This window comes from Stenella coeruleoalba, assembly GCF_951394435.1.
Source record: "Stenella coeruleoalba genome assembly, chromosome: 13".
NCBI lineage: Eukaryota > Metazoa > Chordata > Mammalia > Artiodactyla > Delphinidae > Stenella > Stenella coeruleoalba.
In genome coordinates this window covers 12,142,588-12,161,318 of record NC_137159.1, presented here as the reverse complement: position 1 = coordinate 12,161,318, position 18,731 = coordinate 12,142,588, and the positions used below count along the sequence as shown (strand labels likewise).

The 18,731-nt window shown below is 45.6% G+C and overlaps 1 protein-coding gene across 2 annotated transcripts in view; it reads right to left on the bottom strand.

Annotated features, from left to right (window-relative positions):
* TTL (tubulin tyrosine ligase) overlaps positions 1-18,731 on the bottom strand; it is a 74,292-nt gene that overhangs the window by 19,115 nt on the left and 36,446 nt on the right. The window contains exons 1-3 of one of the 2 annotated variants that reach the window (XM_079941241.1): positions 17,144-17,512; positions 13,712-13,790; positions 6,864-7,096 (exon numbers count right to left, since the gene is read on the bottom strand). In XM_079941241.1, coding sequence (XP_079797367.1) covers positions 6,864-7,096; positions 13,712-13,790; positions 17,144-17,300 — 469 coding nt within the window. In that variant the 5' untranslated portion in view covers positions 17,301-17,512. Of the gene's footprint in view, positions 1-6,863; positions 7,097-13,711; positions 13,791-17,143; positions 17,513-18,731 lie in introns of those variants that run through there. The other variant, XM_079941242.1, reaches the window with a different exon arrangement.

Here is an 18,731-nt window from a genome sequence, read left to right as displayed (position 1 = left end):
ATTGCCCTTTCAAAGCCACGAGTACCTCCCCCCACCCCACTCCCCGACCCCTGGTAGCCGCTAATCCGTTTTCCATTTCTACAATTTTGTCATTTCAAAAATGTTACATAAATAGAATTACAACATATGTGATCCCTGGAAGTTGTTTTCTTCACTGATACTCCCCTGGAAATTCCTCCAAGGGGTTGTATTTATTAACGGTTCATTCTCTTTTATTACTGGGTAGTATTCTATGGGATCAATTCACCCCGCTTTGCTTAATCATTCACTTGTTGAAGGACAGTTGAGCTGTTCCCATTTTGGGCTATTACAAATAGAGCTGCTATGAACAACCATGTACAAGTTTTTTGTGAATGTAAGTTTTCATTTCTCTGGACAAATGCCCACACGTGTGGAGCTGCTGGGTCATATAATTTCAGGTTTAGTTTTATAAGAACTTGCCAGACTGTTTTCCAGAGTGGCTCTACAATTTAAATCCCCACTAGCACTGGCAGGGTGATCTAGTTTCTCCTGACCCTTGCCAGCATTTGCTGTTGTTACCGTTTCCTATTTTAGCCATTTTAGGAGTGCAGTGATAGCTCGTTGTGGTTTTAATCTGCATTTCCCTAATGGTTAATGATATTGAAAATCTTTTCATTTACTTATTTTTCATCTGTAGAACCTTTTCAATGGAATATGTTTTCATTGTCTTTTGCCCATTTTCTAATTGGATCCCCCCCCTTTTTTAACTGTTGAGTTTTGAATATTGTTTGTATAGTCTACATATGAGTCCTTTGTCAGATATAAGGCTTGGAAGTATTTTCTCCCAGTCTGTAGCTTGTCTTTTCATCCTCGTGGTTGGGTCCTTTACAGAACAAAAGCTTTTCATTTTGATAAGGTTCAACTGATCAGTTTTTACTATTATGGATTATACTTTCAGTATCAAGTTTAAGAATTCTTTGCCTAGCTTTATCTCTTATTTTTTTCTGAAAAATAACTTTATATTTTACATTTAAGCCCCAAATCCATTTTGAGTTCGGTTTTGTATAAGGGGTGAGGTTTATGTTGAGGTTCATTTTCTTGGTCTGTGGCTATCCACCTGCTCCACCAACGTTTGTTGAAAATTCTATCCTTCCTCTATTGAATTGCTTTTGCACCTCTGTCAAAAATCAGATGGTCATACATGTGTGGGTACATCTCTGCCCCACTGATTCATATTTCTATCCCCTCCACGAATACCACAGTGTACTGATTATTGTAGCTCTACAATACAGTTTGGGATCAGGGACAGTGTTTCCTCCCACTTTTCTTCTTCAATATCGTGTAAGCTATTCTAGGGCCTGTGCCTTTCCATATGAATTTTAGTAGAAGCTTTACGTTTACACAAGAACCTTGCTGAGGTCTTGACACCAATCACCTAAAGCCTATAGAGCAATTTGGGGTGAAGTGACATCTTTACTGTGTTGAATCTTGCAATCCATGAACATGATATGTCTACCTGTTTATTTAGGTCCTCCTTGACTTCTTTCATAGTTGTTTTGTAATTTTGAGCAGATAGGCCCTGTACGTGTTTTGGTAAGTTTATACCTAAGCATCTCATTTTCTTTAGGGTGACTGTAACTGGTATTGTATTTTTAACTTTGGCTTCCACATGTTCATTGTTAGTATGAAATGAAAAAGATATGAAATGAGTTCACCGTGATTGAATCTGTCTTTGCCCATATCTAAAAGAAACTAATATGAAAAAATAAAAATAATTACGTTAGGAACTGGGTAAGGCTACGGGTAACTTTTCCATGTCCTTTTAATGTTAGGTTTTCTTTAATGATAATACTTTTTAAAAGGAAATGAAACTGGGTCATTTGTAGAGATGTGGATGGACCTAGAGTCTGTCATACAGAGTGAAGTCAGAAAGAGAAAAACAAATATCGTATATTAACGCGTATATGTGGAATCTAGAAAAATGGTACAGATGAACCTATTTGCAGGGCAGGAATAGAAACACAGACGTAGAGAACAGACATGTGGACCCAGAGGGGAAGGGGCGGGTGGAATGAATTGGGAGCTTAGGGTTGACATATACACACTACCATGTGTAAAATAGATAGTGGCAACCTGCTGTATAGCACAGGGAGCTCAGCTTGGTGCTCTGTGATGACCTAGATGGGTAGAATGGGGTGGGGGGGAGGAGGGAGGTCCAAGAAGGAGGGGATATATGTATACATATAGCTGATTCACTTCATTGTACAGCAGAAACTAACACTGTAAAGCAATTATACTCCTATTAAAAAAAAAGTTATAGGGCTTCCCTAGTGGCGCAGTGGTTAAGAATCTGCCTGCCAATGCAGGGGACATGGGTTCGAGCCCTGGTCTGGGAAGATCCCACATGCCATGGAGCAACTAAGCCTGTGCGCCACAACTACTGAGCCTGCGCCCTAGAGCCCATGAGCCACAATTGCTGAGCCCACACGCCTAGAGCCCGTGCTCTGCAATGGGAGAAGGCACTACAATGAGAAGCCCGTGCACTGCAACAAAGAGTAGGCCCCACTCGCTGCAACTAGAGAAAGCCTGTGCACAGCAATGAAGACCCAATGCAGCCAAAAATAATAAATAAATAAATTTATTTTTAAAAAGTACCTGTCTCCTTACTTTCTTCCCATTATTTTTCCATCTACTAGCATTAGAGATATTAATTTTCAATAAGAAATAGTCCGTAAGGAAATTGCATAAAGAAAATAAGGTTGGAGCATACAAGATGGGATGTGGCCAGATTGCGGAGAGCAAGGCATAAATAGGTGACAGAGGTAGAAATGCAATTGATTTTTGTGTGTTGATCTCATATCCTGCGACCTTGCTGGACTCACTTTTTAGTTCTAGGACCTCCCACCTACACTTTTTTTTTTTAATATTTATTTATTTACTTGGCTGCGTCAGGTCTTAGTTGTGGCAATGCGGGATCTTCATTGAGACGCGCAGGATCTTTTAGTTGCAGCGTGCAGGATCTTTAGTTGCGGCATGTGGACTCTTAGTTGTGGCATGCGGGATCTAGTTCCCTGAACAGGGATCAAACTGGAGCCCCCTTGCATTGGGAGTGCGGAGTCTTAGCCACTGGACCACCAGGGAAGTCACCCCCCTACACTTTAGATTCACAGCTCATCTCTACTTGGGTCTCATGCTTTCAGTAAAAATCTTTTTTTTTTTTTTTTGCGGTATGCGGGCCTCTCACTGTTGTGGCCTCTCCTGTTGCGGAGCACAGGCTCCGGGCGCGCAGGCTCAGCGGCCATGGCTCACGGGCCCAGCCGCTCCGCGGCACGTGGGATCCTCCCAGACCGGGGCACGAACCCGTGTCCCCTGCATCAGCAGGCGGACTCTCAACCACTGCGCCACCAGGGAAGCCCTCCAATATATTTTTAATTGAAGTATAGTTGATTTACAATGTTGTGTTAATTTCTGCTGTACGGCAAATTAATTTAACGATTCATCTTTCCTAAAAGCCAGCCCCGTTTTCAACTACCCCATTTCTATCACTCCCTCCACCACCTGGTTAGCCTCTTAAACAAGAAGCAGCAAATCAACTTGGGAAACATCCCTTCCTCTCTTTTTGGATGAACATAATTCATTCTGTTTCATTTCCCTTAAGAACCGCACTCAGATTCCCTGGTTCCTCTTCATTCTCACTTGCCAGTTCTTCAGATCAGACTTCAGTCTCTCCCGCTCCACAGCACCTTGCACACTCTTTTTAGAATCATCATCCGAAAACAGCATTTTCCTACGAGTGCCCTGAAACTACCCATCATCTTATTTCCTAACATAATGCTTTTCATTTTTTCATATTACCTTCCTTTATGTAATATGGCAAAGATAGGTTCAATCACAGCAGACTCACCTCATATTCTTTTTTCACTTCATACAGTCAATATTTTCACTGTATCTGCATTAACTTCCCAATGCTAGTGGCCAAGGAAATATCCCATTGTGTGGATGTAAAAAATGACACGTTTACTGACTGCTGGACAACGGGGCTGTTCCTAAATACAATTTTGCTATTACAGGTAACACAATGGTAAAGGTCTTTGCTGTAGATCACCCTTGTTACTTTTTAACTATCTCCCCGGAGTAAATTTTCAGGAATGAGATGAGTGAGCCGAAAGCAAAGGAACTCTGACCCTTGCTCTGTGTGATCCTATTGCTGCTTCAAAGGGCTGTGTATCGCCACTGGGAGGGAGCAGTTCACAACAAACTCAGCAACACAACCACTGAAGGGTTCTGTTTTCTTACTTTGTAGATGTAAAATGATACGTAAAATCCACCTTGATTTTGTAAGTTTCGTACACCAGCGTAGCATGTTTCCATGTGTTTCTTAACTGTTTCTTATACCGTTCGTTTCTATCCTCACTAACTATACCTGGAGGATATCTGTTTATATCCTCACTAAGTTATGAAGCTGGGGTTCTTCTAGGAGCTTCAAGGTCGCAGTCACAGTGGTTTTTCGGGTTCTTTGTTTCCATCTCAGCATTTAGCTAATCTGGAAATAAATGCATCATTAGCCTTCTTTCTGACTAGACTATGGGTCCCTGAGGGCAAGAGAACCATGTCCGTCTCATTTATCTCTTCATCTCCCTCCAAACGTTCATTACTTCTCTTATTCATTCATCCATCCATTCACTCGTTCGCTCAATACATATATTGAACCTTTGCAGCACGCCAGGTGCTGTCCTGGCCCCAGAGGCAGTGCTGAGGACAGATGTGACATGGTCTGATTGTGCTCTAACAGGATCTCTGTCTGCTGTATTTTGTGTAGACTCTGCAGAATGGCCAAGAACAGAACAGGGAGCAATGCTCCAGGTGACACGTGAAGGTGACTCAGATCCAAGACGGGGGTGGAGGTGGTGAACAGTGGCTTGATCTGGATATAGGGTGAAGTTAAGCCAACTACACCCAGCATGTAGTAGGCACTAAATATTTGTTTAACAAGAATAAAAGTCATTCATTCAGCCTAAACAAAACAAATCCACACCACTTATCTCCTCAACTCCCAAAGCAAAACGTCCTGTTTGGCATTTTATTCTCTCTTTATGACCTCCCTCTGCTGCTGAGAATCACTCTATATCTTGGGTTGGTGAGGGTCCAGGGACCACCTAGGTGGGATCACTGCCACGACTTGACAGATCCTTCTACCCAGGGCCCTGCCCCACTCATGGTTCCGGCACCAGTCAAGTCCATGACACAAGGACACACGATAGCCTCATAATGGCCATCCTGATTCCAGCCCCGATCCAAAGGAGGAATCTGGAATACTGTGGATGACTATTTCCTCTTTCAATTCCCCCACTTACTAGTAGAACAAAGCTAGGGGACTCTCCTGGAGAAGAAGTCCCAGGAGGGGAGGGAGAAGTAGGTGAGGTACCTGGCTTGTGGCAAGAGTCCAACTCTCCCACTTTCAGGAGATTCCAGGTGATGCCCTCCTGTCTCACGGTTGGTGGAAAAGAAGGTGAGATCCACTGGACCGGGGACAGAAATGAGTACCAATGGCCAGATGGTCTTCCAAGGCAATGAAAGAAGAAGTAAGTTCAAAATGGAGTGGGTTTTAAGAGAGCATATGATGGTAGTTGCAGAGATGGACCGTGTCTATGTGATCATTACATTGGCAGCTGCCTACATTTTAAGCCTGAGTTAGTATGACACACCTTATGCCTTCCCTGCATTCACTCAACATACCTCTATTAAGTGCCTATGGGGAGGGTACAGAGATGAACAAGACAGAAAGTCTGTGTTTATATGAAGTGTGCAGGATTATGGGGGAGATGAACAGATAAACTAATATGTAATAGAGTGCTGGGAAGAGGTTAGTGCAAGGATGGAAAATAAGGCAGGAGAAAGGATAGAAAGCAATGGGCACAGAGGTTATTTTAGATCAGAAAAGCCTCTCTAAAAAAAAAAAAGAAAGAAAAGAAAAGCCTCTCTGACAAGGCAACATCTGAGCTGAGAAATGAAAAATAGTCCATGAAAGCTCATTCCAGGTACAGAGATGAATTTAGAGTATTTCAGGGATGCTAGGCAGGTGTTATGGCTACAGTACAGGGAGCAAGGCCAAGAATAAGAGATGAGATCAGAGACACAGGCAAATATCAAGTGACGGAGACTTCCAGCAGGACTCGAGTTTATTCTAGTTGCCTTGGGAAGCCAGCTGGTAAGTCTTGAGCGGGGAGTAACATGATCACGTTTCTGTTTTTAAAACACCACTCTGTCCAAGAGCAGGAGAGCTGCTGTGAGCAGGTGCCGCAGTTACCCAGAATAGAGAGAAAAGGAGCTTTGGTTTAAGTGAGAGCAGTGGGAATGGCAAGAAAAGTCCATTGCAGACTTTATTTTGAAGGTACAGTTAGCAAGACCTACTGCTGCATTAGGTATAGATTGTAAAGCCAAAGAGGATTCCTGGGTTTGGGGATTGAGAGGCTGGGTGAGAAGTGGAATCATATACTCCATGGGAAGACGGAAAGAGGAGTAGGCTGGGGCGGGTGAAGTTGGGAAGGAAGTAAAGAGTTCTATATCAGACATGTTATGCTGAAAATGCCTGCTGTTGGGGAGCTTAAAGGGAAAGACCTCAGCTCGAGTTTATTCTATTTTCGAGATACTTCTATTTTCTTATTTTATTTTACTTTATTTCACTTTTTAAAAAAATTTTATTTTATTCTATTTTAGTTGATTTGGAGATACACGTTTCTAAGTCACCAGCACGCAGATATTTTAAACTATGTAATGAAACGAGGCCTCCACCCCCGAGGATTCAGATTAGAATAGCCACACATCTGAAGACATCGTTTGAATCTAACAAAACACAATGGGAACCTACAGGGAAGGGAGAAGGGGCAACAGTGCCGACTCACCTTTGGCTCCGGCTGATGACTTTGCAATCCAAACGTTGCCCTCTCCATCTTCTTTCTTTCTATTATAAGAAGCCAGGAAAAATTCTCTCTCATCTGTCCTTGAGCTCTGGATTGGCGGGTGGATTCCGTTCTGAGCCGGAGCAACTGGGGTCTTGAGGTTAGTTGGATAAATCACATAGGACTCGGGGAACCATGTGCAGGACTCAGCCAGTTCTGGGCTGGTCTTGACGAGCCTAGCAGATGACAGAGGGTCAGTCTCCCTTCTGAGTACCCTCCGTCCCTCTATTCAGAACAGCCAGTGCTTTGCCCCAGAGCTCTTGAAGGAAGCCGGGCACGACCAGGGCTAGGTCTCCTTTTTATCCCACTCACGGGGCAGACCTCCAAGGCACCACCGGGCAGCTCACAGCTGTTACCCGCGACCTTATAGGCATGCTCCGGTGAATTCAAAAGGGGCTTAAAGTCCAGAACTTCAGCTCCTTTTACAATGCATCTCTAAGGAAACTTAGCTTGAAGTAATCCTGAACCAACATCTTTTCACCGAACATGCTGTAGCTGAGCTAGACCCACCCGAAAAAATCAAAGTGGAGAACTGAGGAAACCATTTGGATTACTAGCAAAAAATACCACCTCGGCCCAACTCTGGAGAGAAAAGGCTAACACTCAGGAATCGGAATTATCTAAAGACATTTTCGTTCTTCATTTCTTGCCTTTAGCTCAGCCTGGCTTCGGTGACAGAATAAAGGAAGAATCTTTCTAATGGAACCTGGGACTCCAGTGGTCATAACTAAACACACCTCCTGCCCCCCCTCAAAAAAAAACCCCATAATATAAGGGAATATAAAGAAAGGCCCTGGGCAGGCACTTAATAAACACAAAGGCTTCACACTGTATCTCCTCTCCAATCAGACCCCTGGGGGGAGGCGCTAGCATCACGTTTCACAGATGAGGCACTGGGTCACAGAGAAGTGAATTTCCCAAGATCACAAAGGTAGTAAGAAACAAGCAGGATATAAGCCCTGAATCACTCCCATGTCCTAATTCTAAACCTATCCTTGGGAATTCCCTGGTGGCCCAGTGGTTAGGACTCCGGGCTCTCACTGCCGAGGGCCCAGGTTCAATCCCTGGTTGGGGAACTAAGATCCCTCAAACCGCGAGGTGCAGCCAAAAAAGAAAAAAAAAAAGAAAGAAAATAGAAAGAAAAAAACCTACCCTTGCTCCCCAGGAATCAGAGGAGGGAGAAACCTGCCCAAAGACATTCACAGGCCTCCCCTGAGCTGCACGCCCTCTTCTATCTAGAACAGAACTGTTAAAGCCTGGGGTATGATTCATCAGCAAAACCCAGCCTCTGAGCCAATGGCAGAAATAATGAAAAGAAACTTTAAACTGAGATTTTTAAGTAAAGCTATTTTTACTTTAGAGGCAATGGAATTTAACTTAAAGAACTCAAAGGAACAAAAAAATCAATACATTTCTAACTCACTGACCATTCAGTTCTATCTGCATTGTCCAATACGGCAGCCACTAGCCACGTGGAGTTTCCAAGGGCTTCCGAGCACTTGAAAAGTGGCCAATGCGACTCGGAAACTGAATTTTCCGTTTTGTTTAGTTTTCATTTAAAAGCTGAAGCACTGTAAAGTATGTTTCCACCAAGTACAACATTACTGTTTCGGTAGATGATGTTTTCACTTTAACTACCACGTGACCTCAGATGTTGTTGTTAGAGGGTGGCGTGCATGTCAGGCGCGTGTGCTACTTCTGGAATTAGACATAAATGCATCACTGTTCTACTGGGGGACAACAGATGGATTCAGCTCATGTGAATTTTTTTCCAGGCACTGATGAAACATTATAATGTGTTTATTATGCACACAGCCAACTTACAGAGATTGCTAGGTAAATCATAATTGGTAAATAACGTATAATTAGTCCTCTAGTTAAAAAAATGAGTATGAACAAACTTTTAAGTTTAAAACAAAGGCATTCTACTGACACGGAATTGAGTGGGGATGCAGAAGCTAGAACTATGACCAGACAATAAAGAAAAAAATAAGCACTAGAAGAAGACGTGTCACAAATTTCCTAACAAACGGCAATTACGATTTGCTGTGGCAGGAAAAATGAAGTTTGTTGTGTAAGGAGACATTTTCAGCAAATACATAATGAATTTGATAGGTGTTTTCCTCTCAATAGTCTAAAGAGAAGCAATGGAATTAGCGGCTGAAATCAGAATTAAAAACTCAACAAAAAAACTTTCAACATATTTTTCTTAGGATCTGAGCTTGTAACTTTGGTCAGCTCTAAAGTGGCTTGGATTCTTACATACACACGCAAAACGAACATCCTTTTAGATGGAAATGTGGTAATAGAAATTATTTTGAGGAAAAGACTAAAAAGATATTTTATAAAAAGTGAACAATCTTTAGTTAAGCCATCAATAATTGCCCATAGAGTACAAAGCATTTCTAACAATATTAAAGATTGATTCAAAACCGGAAAATTTTGAAATATTTTTCCTTAGCTTTAGATGAGTTGAGTGACATAAGAGATGCTGCCCAATTAATACTTTGTATGTTTTGCCTCAAAAGATTTCCAAATATAGGAAAAAATTATTGTCAAATTGCAGCCTAAAATGCAAACTCGTGGTGAGGATATTTCCTAATCTTTTACATTTGTCCAAGAAGAATTTCATCTACATGTGAAAAGTCAGCTTCTATCATGACAGACATTACTTCAGCTAGGTTGGGTTAAAATCTGGATTTACTGGGATTTTAATAGACTGACGTTTGCTTTATTGCTTTATTTTGTTGTACCATACGTATTGGAAACATCTGCTTCATTGCATGATACATTTTTTTTTTTTTTTTTTTTTTGCGGTACGCGGGCCTCTCACTGTTGTGGCCTCTCTCCCGTTGCGGAGCTCAGGCTCCGGACGCGCAGGCTCAGCAGCCATGGCTCACGGGCCTAGCTGCTCCGCAGCATGTGGGATCTTCCCAGACCGGGGCACGAACCCGTGTCCCCTGCATCGGCAGGCGAACTCTCAACCACTGCGCCACCAGGGAAGCCCGCATGATACATACTGAAAACATTTGCACTCAGTATGGATACAGTTGTTGAAATGGTTCAGTATATGCTTGCAAATGCTACAATGGTTCGCAGGTATAGAACCATGAAAGAAACACAAGATGATGAATTTAATGATTCTGTGTTCTTTGCCAATGCTCACTGACTGAGAGATGGAAGAGTTTTACAAGGTTTCCCCGTACTGTAAACTCCAGTTCACATTTTCTTAAAATAAGAGGAATGCTTGTCAAATCGTTCTTTTCATGCAACTATTCCCTCATTCAATAATCAAAGATAAAAAATACAGTGTGGTTTACATTTTTTCACCTATAACCACGCTGCATATGAACAAGCTAAATTTCAAGCTCCAAGGAAGTCGGAAAAAAAGATCTTACTTGTGATGTAGACCAACAGGTGTGAGAATTTGTGTTCCAACTTCATAATATAAGTCAATAATAATGATTTTACATAGTTTTATGACTCAGTATGCATAAGATTTTCCTTGTAACAGACAACATTATGCAAACTGGCTGCAAAAACTAAAGAAAAATTTGAAGAACACTTTGTTGATAATGATAAATTTAGGGTTTCTTTTCAATGTATTCAATACCTCCTCTGAATTCAATATTAATAATACTGAGTTGACACATGAGTTGGTGAATTTACTTAACTTGGACATAGTTTTAAAAATGATATGCTTTTGCTTCAAAGTCAAGTCAATTCTTCTCATGTTATGAACCTGCTTTGTCAATGTACATGTGACTATTAAAGGAAAATTATATTCTGGTATTTAATACAGTTATTGAAAAACTTTTACGTTTGTCAGAATGACTTGTGTATGTAAATCTACCTTTTCAACCACACATTTTTATGAAATTAAAAATTAGACTAAACTAAACTAAACTAAACTAAAAATTAGACTTATGAAAGTCTAAACATAGGACTTCCAATGAAAATTTAATATCTGAGCTTAGTTGTGCTATAAATGTAAAATATACACACCAGATTTTGAAGACTCGGAAAAAAAAAGAATATATAAAAGAATATATATATGGGGTATTATTAATTACATGACGTTTTGGATTTATTTGGTTAAATAAAATATATTATTAAAATAAACTGTACCGGTTTCTTTGCACTCATTTTAATGGGGCTACTAGGCAATTTATAATGACACATGTGGCCAGCATTCTATTCCTGTTGGCCAGCGCTGGTCTGCAGAATGCCCTTCATCTGAAGCCCTCATTTCCTGTACAGAACCCAGTCCGGTTTCTACCGGAAATCTCTAGCACTTGTTCCCTTTCCAAAAAAGGCCCGTTTGGGAAGCAGCCACAAATGGAGGTTTAGTCGCATCGCACACGAGATGTGAGAAACGCTCACAAGAGGAAAAGAAAGCTCCAATCAGGGCCAGGAGGGCAGCCCTTGAGCGCTCTGAGACTATGGCCATGGGCCCTGATGAATTTCTAAAGCTCCTGGAAGTGACAGGCATGACAGACTGTACAGGGTCCAGCATGGAACCCCATCAGGGCCCTGGGAAGCCTCGAGGGAGGCCCAGGCACACTGCCCACGGGGCCCGTTTGTACAGATGAGAACCGTCCTGGCTCGACACTAACTGCTACGGCCACGGGCAACCTGGCTGTCTTCTCTGACTGCCACCTGAGATGACATTTTTTTAACTTTCTGGAGCTCTTTTGAGCCATACAAACTATGGGAGAGAGACAAAATGACAAAGGTAATCATTCCCTCCTGGAATTACTACAGTCCCTTGCAGGACACCTGAGAGAACGAAGGAAGCTTATGAGAATGATGACAACCTCTAGTCTGCATAAGTCACGTCGTCATTTATAAGGTGTCATGACAGACCACGCCGCGTGCTGCAGAACAGCAAAGGGCAGGTGTGATCACCTCCCTCCCCACAGATTCTGAGTGGTACCGTCCAAGGTCACAGAGGTCCGGATACCTATTCAGACCTGCTCACGACTCCAGCTCTGCACTCTCTTCACCCTATTATAGCTGCCAAGTATGCAAATATAGAGAACATTACTTTTTACAGCACCCTCTGCTTTCTACTTCAAAAACAGAATTCAACCTCTATCTTTAGGAAAAAAAATCATCATAGAATAAAGAATGAGTAAGCATTTTATAAAAATTTCCAAATGAGGCTTCTCCGGTGGCGCAGTGGTTGAGAACCTGCCTGCCAATGCAGGGGACACGGGTTCGAGCCCTGGTCTGGGAAGATCCCACATGCCGCGGAGCAACTAGGCCCGTGAGCCACAATTACTGAGCCTGTGCGTCTGGAGCCTGTGCTCCGCAACAAGAGAGGCCGCGATAGTGAGAGGCCCGCGCACCGCGATGAAGAGTGGCCCCCACTTGCCGCAACTAGAGAAAGCCCTCGCACAGAAACGAAGACCCAACACAGCCAAAAATAAATAAAATTAAAAAAAAAAATTTTCTAAATGGACAATCTGGATAAATAATCGTGTGCTACTTCTAGTTCTGCTGAAACAACTGTTTGCACTCTAAATGTATAAATATGTAAGAAGACTTCAGAAAGCCTCGTTCTCCTTCAGGATAGCTGGTAAATCATGAAAATCCGTCACAGGAAGAAGTGGATACATAAGTTAGTGGGGGCAGTGAGTCGGAACAAAAAGGTGGAAATATTCCTACCAGCACTCAAACTAGTAAATAGCTAGAGAGCCCGGAAAGCTGTGCGACTGGGGAAAAGAGCCTTTGCTTTGGGTCAAGTCTTCTAGTGTCTTCTTACCTAAATGATTCACTTGGCTACACACACATGTTCACAAGCCACTGTGGAGGGAATGCTGGAGACCTGATTTGGGGGGCCACACTCACCTTTCATTTATACAGTGTGAACTCTGACACGCGCATTATTCCGGGCCTTTCTGTAAAGTAACTCAACTAATCCTCACAACAACCCTGAGGTAGCTGCTATTATCATCCTCGTTTCACAGAAAAGGAAACTAAGGCATAGCGTCAAACGCTCACTCTGTGTCACCGTGCTACACGCTTTACGTCCATCACAACCTCTTTAGGAGGGAGGCACCGAGGCTTAGAGGGATCAGAACATTTGCCCAAGCTGCTAAGAGCTGAAATTAAAACCCAAGCTGCTGATCCTAGATCTTATCACTGTATAAGGCTGCTTCCTTCCGCCTTATGACACGGTTCTTTCGGCACCTGGCTGTAAGCCCACTGCTCAGAGGTGGGTGGTGCGGTAGACACCGGTATATTCTGCCCAGGTGTCCCTTCTGAGGGACCCCTGGCTGCCGAGCTTTGGCTGCCAGGGGCTTAGGCGCGCCTCTTCTCCGGGGACCAGCCCGTGCCTAGAAGCGCCGGGGAAGCTGTGTCCCGCCCAAAGCCGGTGGCTGGGCGACGTCAGAGTAGAGAACGTGGAGGGGCTGTTCACTGCTGTTCAAGCTCCATGGAGTCAGGCAGAGGCGAGACTTCAGCTGAAACCACCTCCTCGCTTCGCGTCTTCCCCAGATGCCCTGCCCTTGGTTCTGAGCGCGTTTCTCCTGCAAGCCCTCCCCTTATAAATCACTTCCCAGAAGCCCTGTCTCAGGCTCTGCTTCTAGGGAGCCTCAACTTAAGGGACAGACAGGCACATACGGCCAAGTTTGGACTGGGACTAAAAGCTGATCTTTGCTGGCTTTTTAAATAAAAGTGTCTTCTCCCTTTAAAGACGACCTCACACTTTTGCTTAAGTGCTTCAGGATGAAAGCCCAAAAGGTTCAGGTGAAAAATGGAAAACACGGGTCTTAAAGAACACTTACTTCACTAAAGAAGCTTTGCGACACAGTTTGTCAGCTCCCCTGTAGTAATTCACCAACTGCATCAGGCCAGGCTCGTGACCTGTGAAGGGAAGAAGAGGCTCAGAAGGGAAACAGACAATTTCTCAACTGGGAAATGACAATGTCAGCACCAGCGCGCAGGAGGGAGAGCAGGGTCGCGCTTAGCTTGTCTTTCTCCCGTTTCAGGACTGGGTGTTGGAAAGGGAGCGATTCAGTGGCCCGGCCCCTCTACGCCCCTTTGCTCAGCATCTCACTGGCAATTCTCACCCTCCCCAGAGTGGCTATTATGATACCGCCATCGTAGGTCTGCCAAAGACCACTGCTGCCTCTGTTTTTTCTTCTTTGGGTGGGAGAGTATTTTCTATTTCGCCTCTCCTGGATCCCCACTGCACTGCACACATGGCTTAACACATATGGAGTTAGTCATCTCTGTACAGTAAGGACTTAAACAGTTAGGCTTTTGATGTTGCTACCCTTGCTTTCTACAGTCATCAAGGAAGGCAGGAGAACTACGATCGTGCTGTTCTCAAGCATGTCTCCCTGTGCAAGCTTCTAGGAGGGCCACTAGATGCTCCAAGGGGCCGTGTCTGTAAATTCAGAAGGCCTGAGGATGTTCTGTGCGTCCTCTCACAGGGAAACCCATTTTCAACAGATTGTACTGCATGCCCCCTCCTCTTTAAAATTAGAGCAAAAGGATACAAATAAAAACAAAAGCCTCAATTAAAAAACAATTTATTATAGTATAGTTGACTTACAATACTGTGTTAGTTTCAGATGTACAGCAAAGTGATTCAGTTATACATATATATATTTCAGATTCTTTTCCATTATAGGTTATCACAAGATATCGAATATAGTTCCCTGTGCTATCCAGTAAATCCTTTTTGTTTATTTTTTATGTAGTAGTGTGCATCTGTTAGTCTCATACTCCTAATTTATCCCTCCCCCCCTTCCCCTTTGGCAACCATAAGTTTGTTTTCTATGTGTGTGTCTGTTTCTGTTTTGTAAATAAATTAATTTGTACTATTTTTTAGATTCAACATATAAGTGATATCATATATTTATCCTTCTCTGTCTGACTTACTTCACTGAGTATGATAATCTCTATAAAAGCCTCAATTTATGTTTAACATCTTAACAAAATGCAGTTTTCAGCAACACAAAGTAGAACCCAACAATGGGAGCTTGAACTGAAGATGCCAGAGGTAAGAATAATTCATCTGAGAACAGCATACAATCAAATAAAAAGTTTCAGGCGCTAACTAGCTCTCACCATCTCCCTGGACAGATGGACTGGTTCACACCTGAACTACCCACCTTCACATCACCAAGGCAGCAGCATTCCTTGGCCTTTATCCGCTGGGCCGTCTCCTTGGGTTTCCAACTGTGTGGAAGGTAAATATCCTTAACAATGAAGGCATATTATAACCATCTGGTTGTGGGATGCTGGTTTTTTTGTTTTGTTTTTCTTTTTGTTTTTTCTTCTTCTTTGTTTTTTAAGATGCTAACCTTTTAAAAAATGTTTATTTTATTGAAGTATGGGGGGGGTTTGGCTGACATTCTTTTTAGAATTTTTCTTTTTTTAAATTTTATATTGGACTATAGTTGAGTTACACTGTTGTGTTAGTTTCTGGTATACAGCATAGTGATCCGGTTATACATATGTAATAGTTTGCATCTGCTAATCCCAAACTCCCAATCGGATGCTGTTTTCTTTCCCATAAAAAGCAAATGTTCCCTGAGCAGTTGCTGACTTCATGGTACCTGCTTAGGATTCGGACCTTCTAGGACTCTGCTCCTAACCCTAATCCTACACCCTAGTCCTGAGCCCCACAGCAACGCCGATCACCCCTGCAAAGAGCCGTTTTTGTCAGTTTTTAATTTTAGGATTCCACCTAAGCTCTTTCAGCTGGGCACTGACCAGTCCAAAGAGGAAAGTCAGGCAGGCAGGGGAGCAGACAGAGCAAGGAGGAAATAAACGTTCTCAACTGTAAGCAGGTTTTCTTCTTTCAGGGAAGATATTCTTCTCGCTGAGGGCTTCCTGGGGAGACAGTTTAACAAAAGGGAATCAATCTCCAGGCCCATTCTCTGTATTCGAAGGTTTCTGGGGGTTGGAATCAGCCCTTCCATGGAGTCCCCAACACACATCATAAATTTGTATAACAATAAAAAGTTGTCCATGGTCTCATTTCAAAGAAAAAATATCAGGAAGACTAGGCTGAAACCCCCTTCATTCCTCAAATCATTACAATTCTACAGGCTCCCACCCAACTGTGCTCTGTCAGCTCACCAAGGGCTAGTCAGTTCCAAATGGCTATTTTCAGTCTTTGCCTATTCAACCTCTCCAACCCGCTGACCACACCTATTTCTAAAAACTGTCTCCTCTCCTGGACATACAACTGTTCTCTCTGGGATGCCCTCCAAGGCAGAGATGACTTTTCCTCATTATTTTCTCCCCTTCTATCTTTGGCAGTACGATGGGGTGCCCACCCCAGGGGAATTTTGGTAGGGCACATGGCGACCCTGAGTGAGGCTGCAATTCCGGATGACTATGCAGGGAGGAGAGGCCGTGAGACTATGTGCAGGTCAGTGGGATGTAAATGGCAATGATCTGCACAACTTCTGGATTACGTCATCTAAAAAGGAGCCGTTGGTCCTCTCCTTCCCCCTGCCTCTTCCTACAGGGGAAGATGTAGGCATGGGGGCGCCAGCTTCAACCGTGTCAATGAAGGGAACTCCCTCGGAGACAGTAGGGCAGAGAAACCTGGGTCACGTAAAATCTGCATTCAATGCGCAAGTGTGAAAACGTGTTCTTTGGTGAAACTAAGGGAAGGTCTAAAATCAGACACCCTTCCGCCCTTCCCCGGGCTGGGCTCACTGATGAAGCTTCCGTTTTCGCAATCCAGAGGTCTTTTCCAAATCCCCTGCCGCTTTATCTGAGCCTTCGGGGAGCTGAATCCTCAGGGTTTTCAACACACACAAGCTCCCCTCCCGAGCCAACACAGACAGGGCGGAATCCCCCGTGGAGGAAATTTGCAAGATGGTCAGCCGCCGGCTCCGCGGAGCCTCGCCCCCCGGCGATCTGCCCAGCCGACCTGCCCGATTTGGGGGCGTCAGGACCGGGGAATCCGGGGAACGCGCGGCATTGGCTCCCCGCTCCCGAGGCCGACGCCCCCGGGGCTGCAGGGCCGGGTCATTGTCAGGAGGCAGCCGCCGTCCCGGGGGCCCTCACCGACACTCCCGCCCCGAATTCGATTTGGGACCCGAGAAGGCATGAAAAACGACGGCCTTAGCCCTTTAGGGATGCATTTTTTTATCCGCCCGAGGAACGACAGAGTGGAAGGTTTCTGACCTTAAGACAAAAGCGCTCGTTCTACCGGGAGGAGCGGGAGGGCGCGAAACGGGGAAGCTCACCCAGTCTCCCAAAGGGCAGCCGGTTCCTTTCTCCCAGCATCAGGTTGAACCTGGGGTTGTCCCGCCGCAGCCTCTTCCAGTGGCCGGTGGCGAGCAGCAGCCGGGAGACCTCGGCGTAGACGCTGCTGTTCTCGTCGCGCACCACGAAGGTGTACATGGCGAAGGGCCGCGCGACCGGGCCGCCCCGGCAGCCGCCGCAGGAACCAGCCGGCCAGGCGGCGGCTCAGCGTAGGAACCGCCCGGGCGCCAGCCGGGATCTGGCCCCGCCGACCCCGCCCGCACGCTCCGGCCGCGCCGCCGCGCCCGGCCCCCGCGCAGCTAGGGTTCCCCTGGCGGCCCGCGCCCGGGTGCCCGCGCGTCGGCCCGAGCGGCGAGCGCAGCCCGGACGCCGCGCCCACCGCCGGCGCAGCCCCGCCTCCGGCCCGTGATTCCGCGCGGCCAGACCGGCGGCGGGCGGGGGGGGAGTCTGTGCTCCCGGGGCGTGCCCCGCACCCTCCCTGAGCCGGCTGCCGGCGGCGGAGGATGCGGGGGCTGGAGGAGGGGCGCGCGGCTTGAGCTGCAGCCTCGGGAGCCGGTCCCCAGAGGGACCGGAGGGTGGGGCAGTCCTCCCGAGCCCAGGGTCACTGCTGGGGGCGGAGGGGGGCGGCGGTGCCAGCGGAAGATCCCTTTCTAGGGGGCTTGCTCCGGTAGCTTCCCACCCACTATTTCAAAGGGACGTTTTATGGATAAAACCAAAAAGTTCTGCGGCCCCATCCTGCGTCCAAGATGCGCTTCTTTGGCTTTCCTGCTTAAAGACGGCGGAGAACCAGAAGCGTTCCGGTGGCTGTTGGTTTCCCTTTGGGTCGAATGCTCCTTTCACCTGCTGAGACCTCCTGCGTGGCACACAGCCAGGGGGTGACTTCAGATTCCGCCGGGCGCTTGCACACAAGCTCTGGGGAGCCCTGGACTCCGCCCTGCGGTTTACCGGCGTTGGGTCACTCGCTTTCTCTTCTCCGGAACGATTTCCCCTTTCGAGTGTGTGCGTGGCGGGGTTCTTGAAAGCCCCTTCGGCCCTGATCTCACTCTGACTTCCTTTTAGGAAACGATTTTTGGTCCATTTGAGGGACAGAGAAAGGACTCTATCAGATTTCCCGTAAACTTCCTACACTTCCGCATGAGATAGCCGCATCAGCCACACGCCTCATATCTTTTACTCTTTAGAGAAAGAGCATCCTGGGACGTCTCCCCGTCCTGCTCTCCCTGTGCTCACGGTGTCTAATTAGCATATCGTAAAGGCGCTCTCCTCTCTCCCATTTTGCCCACGTTCCCAGCGGCGAGTACTCGCTTATTCTACGCCCAAGCCTCCAGCTCGGCAACCGCTGGAGGGAAGCTCGCTCAGAGGAGGAATGCGGCAGACTCAGGAGTGCCGGGTTGGTTACATTTCCTCACCCCCCCCAACCCCGCCCCCAGCACTCAGACATCCAGGAGGAATAAGAGTTGGTAGAGGGTTTCCCTGGTGGCGCAGTGGTTGAGAGTCCTCCTGCCGATGCAGGGGACACGGGTTCGTGCCCCGATCCGGGAAGATCCCACATGCCGCGGAGCGGCTGGG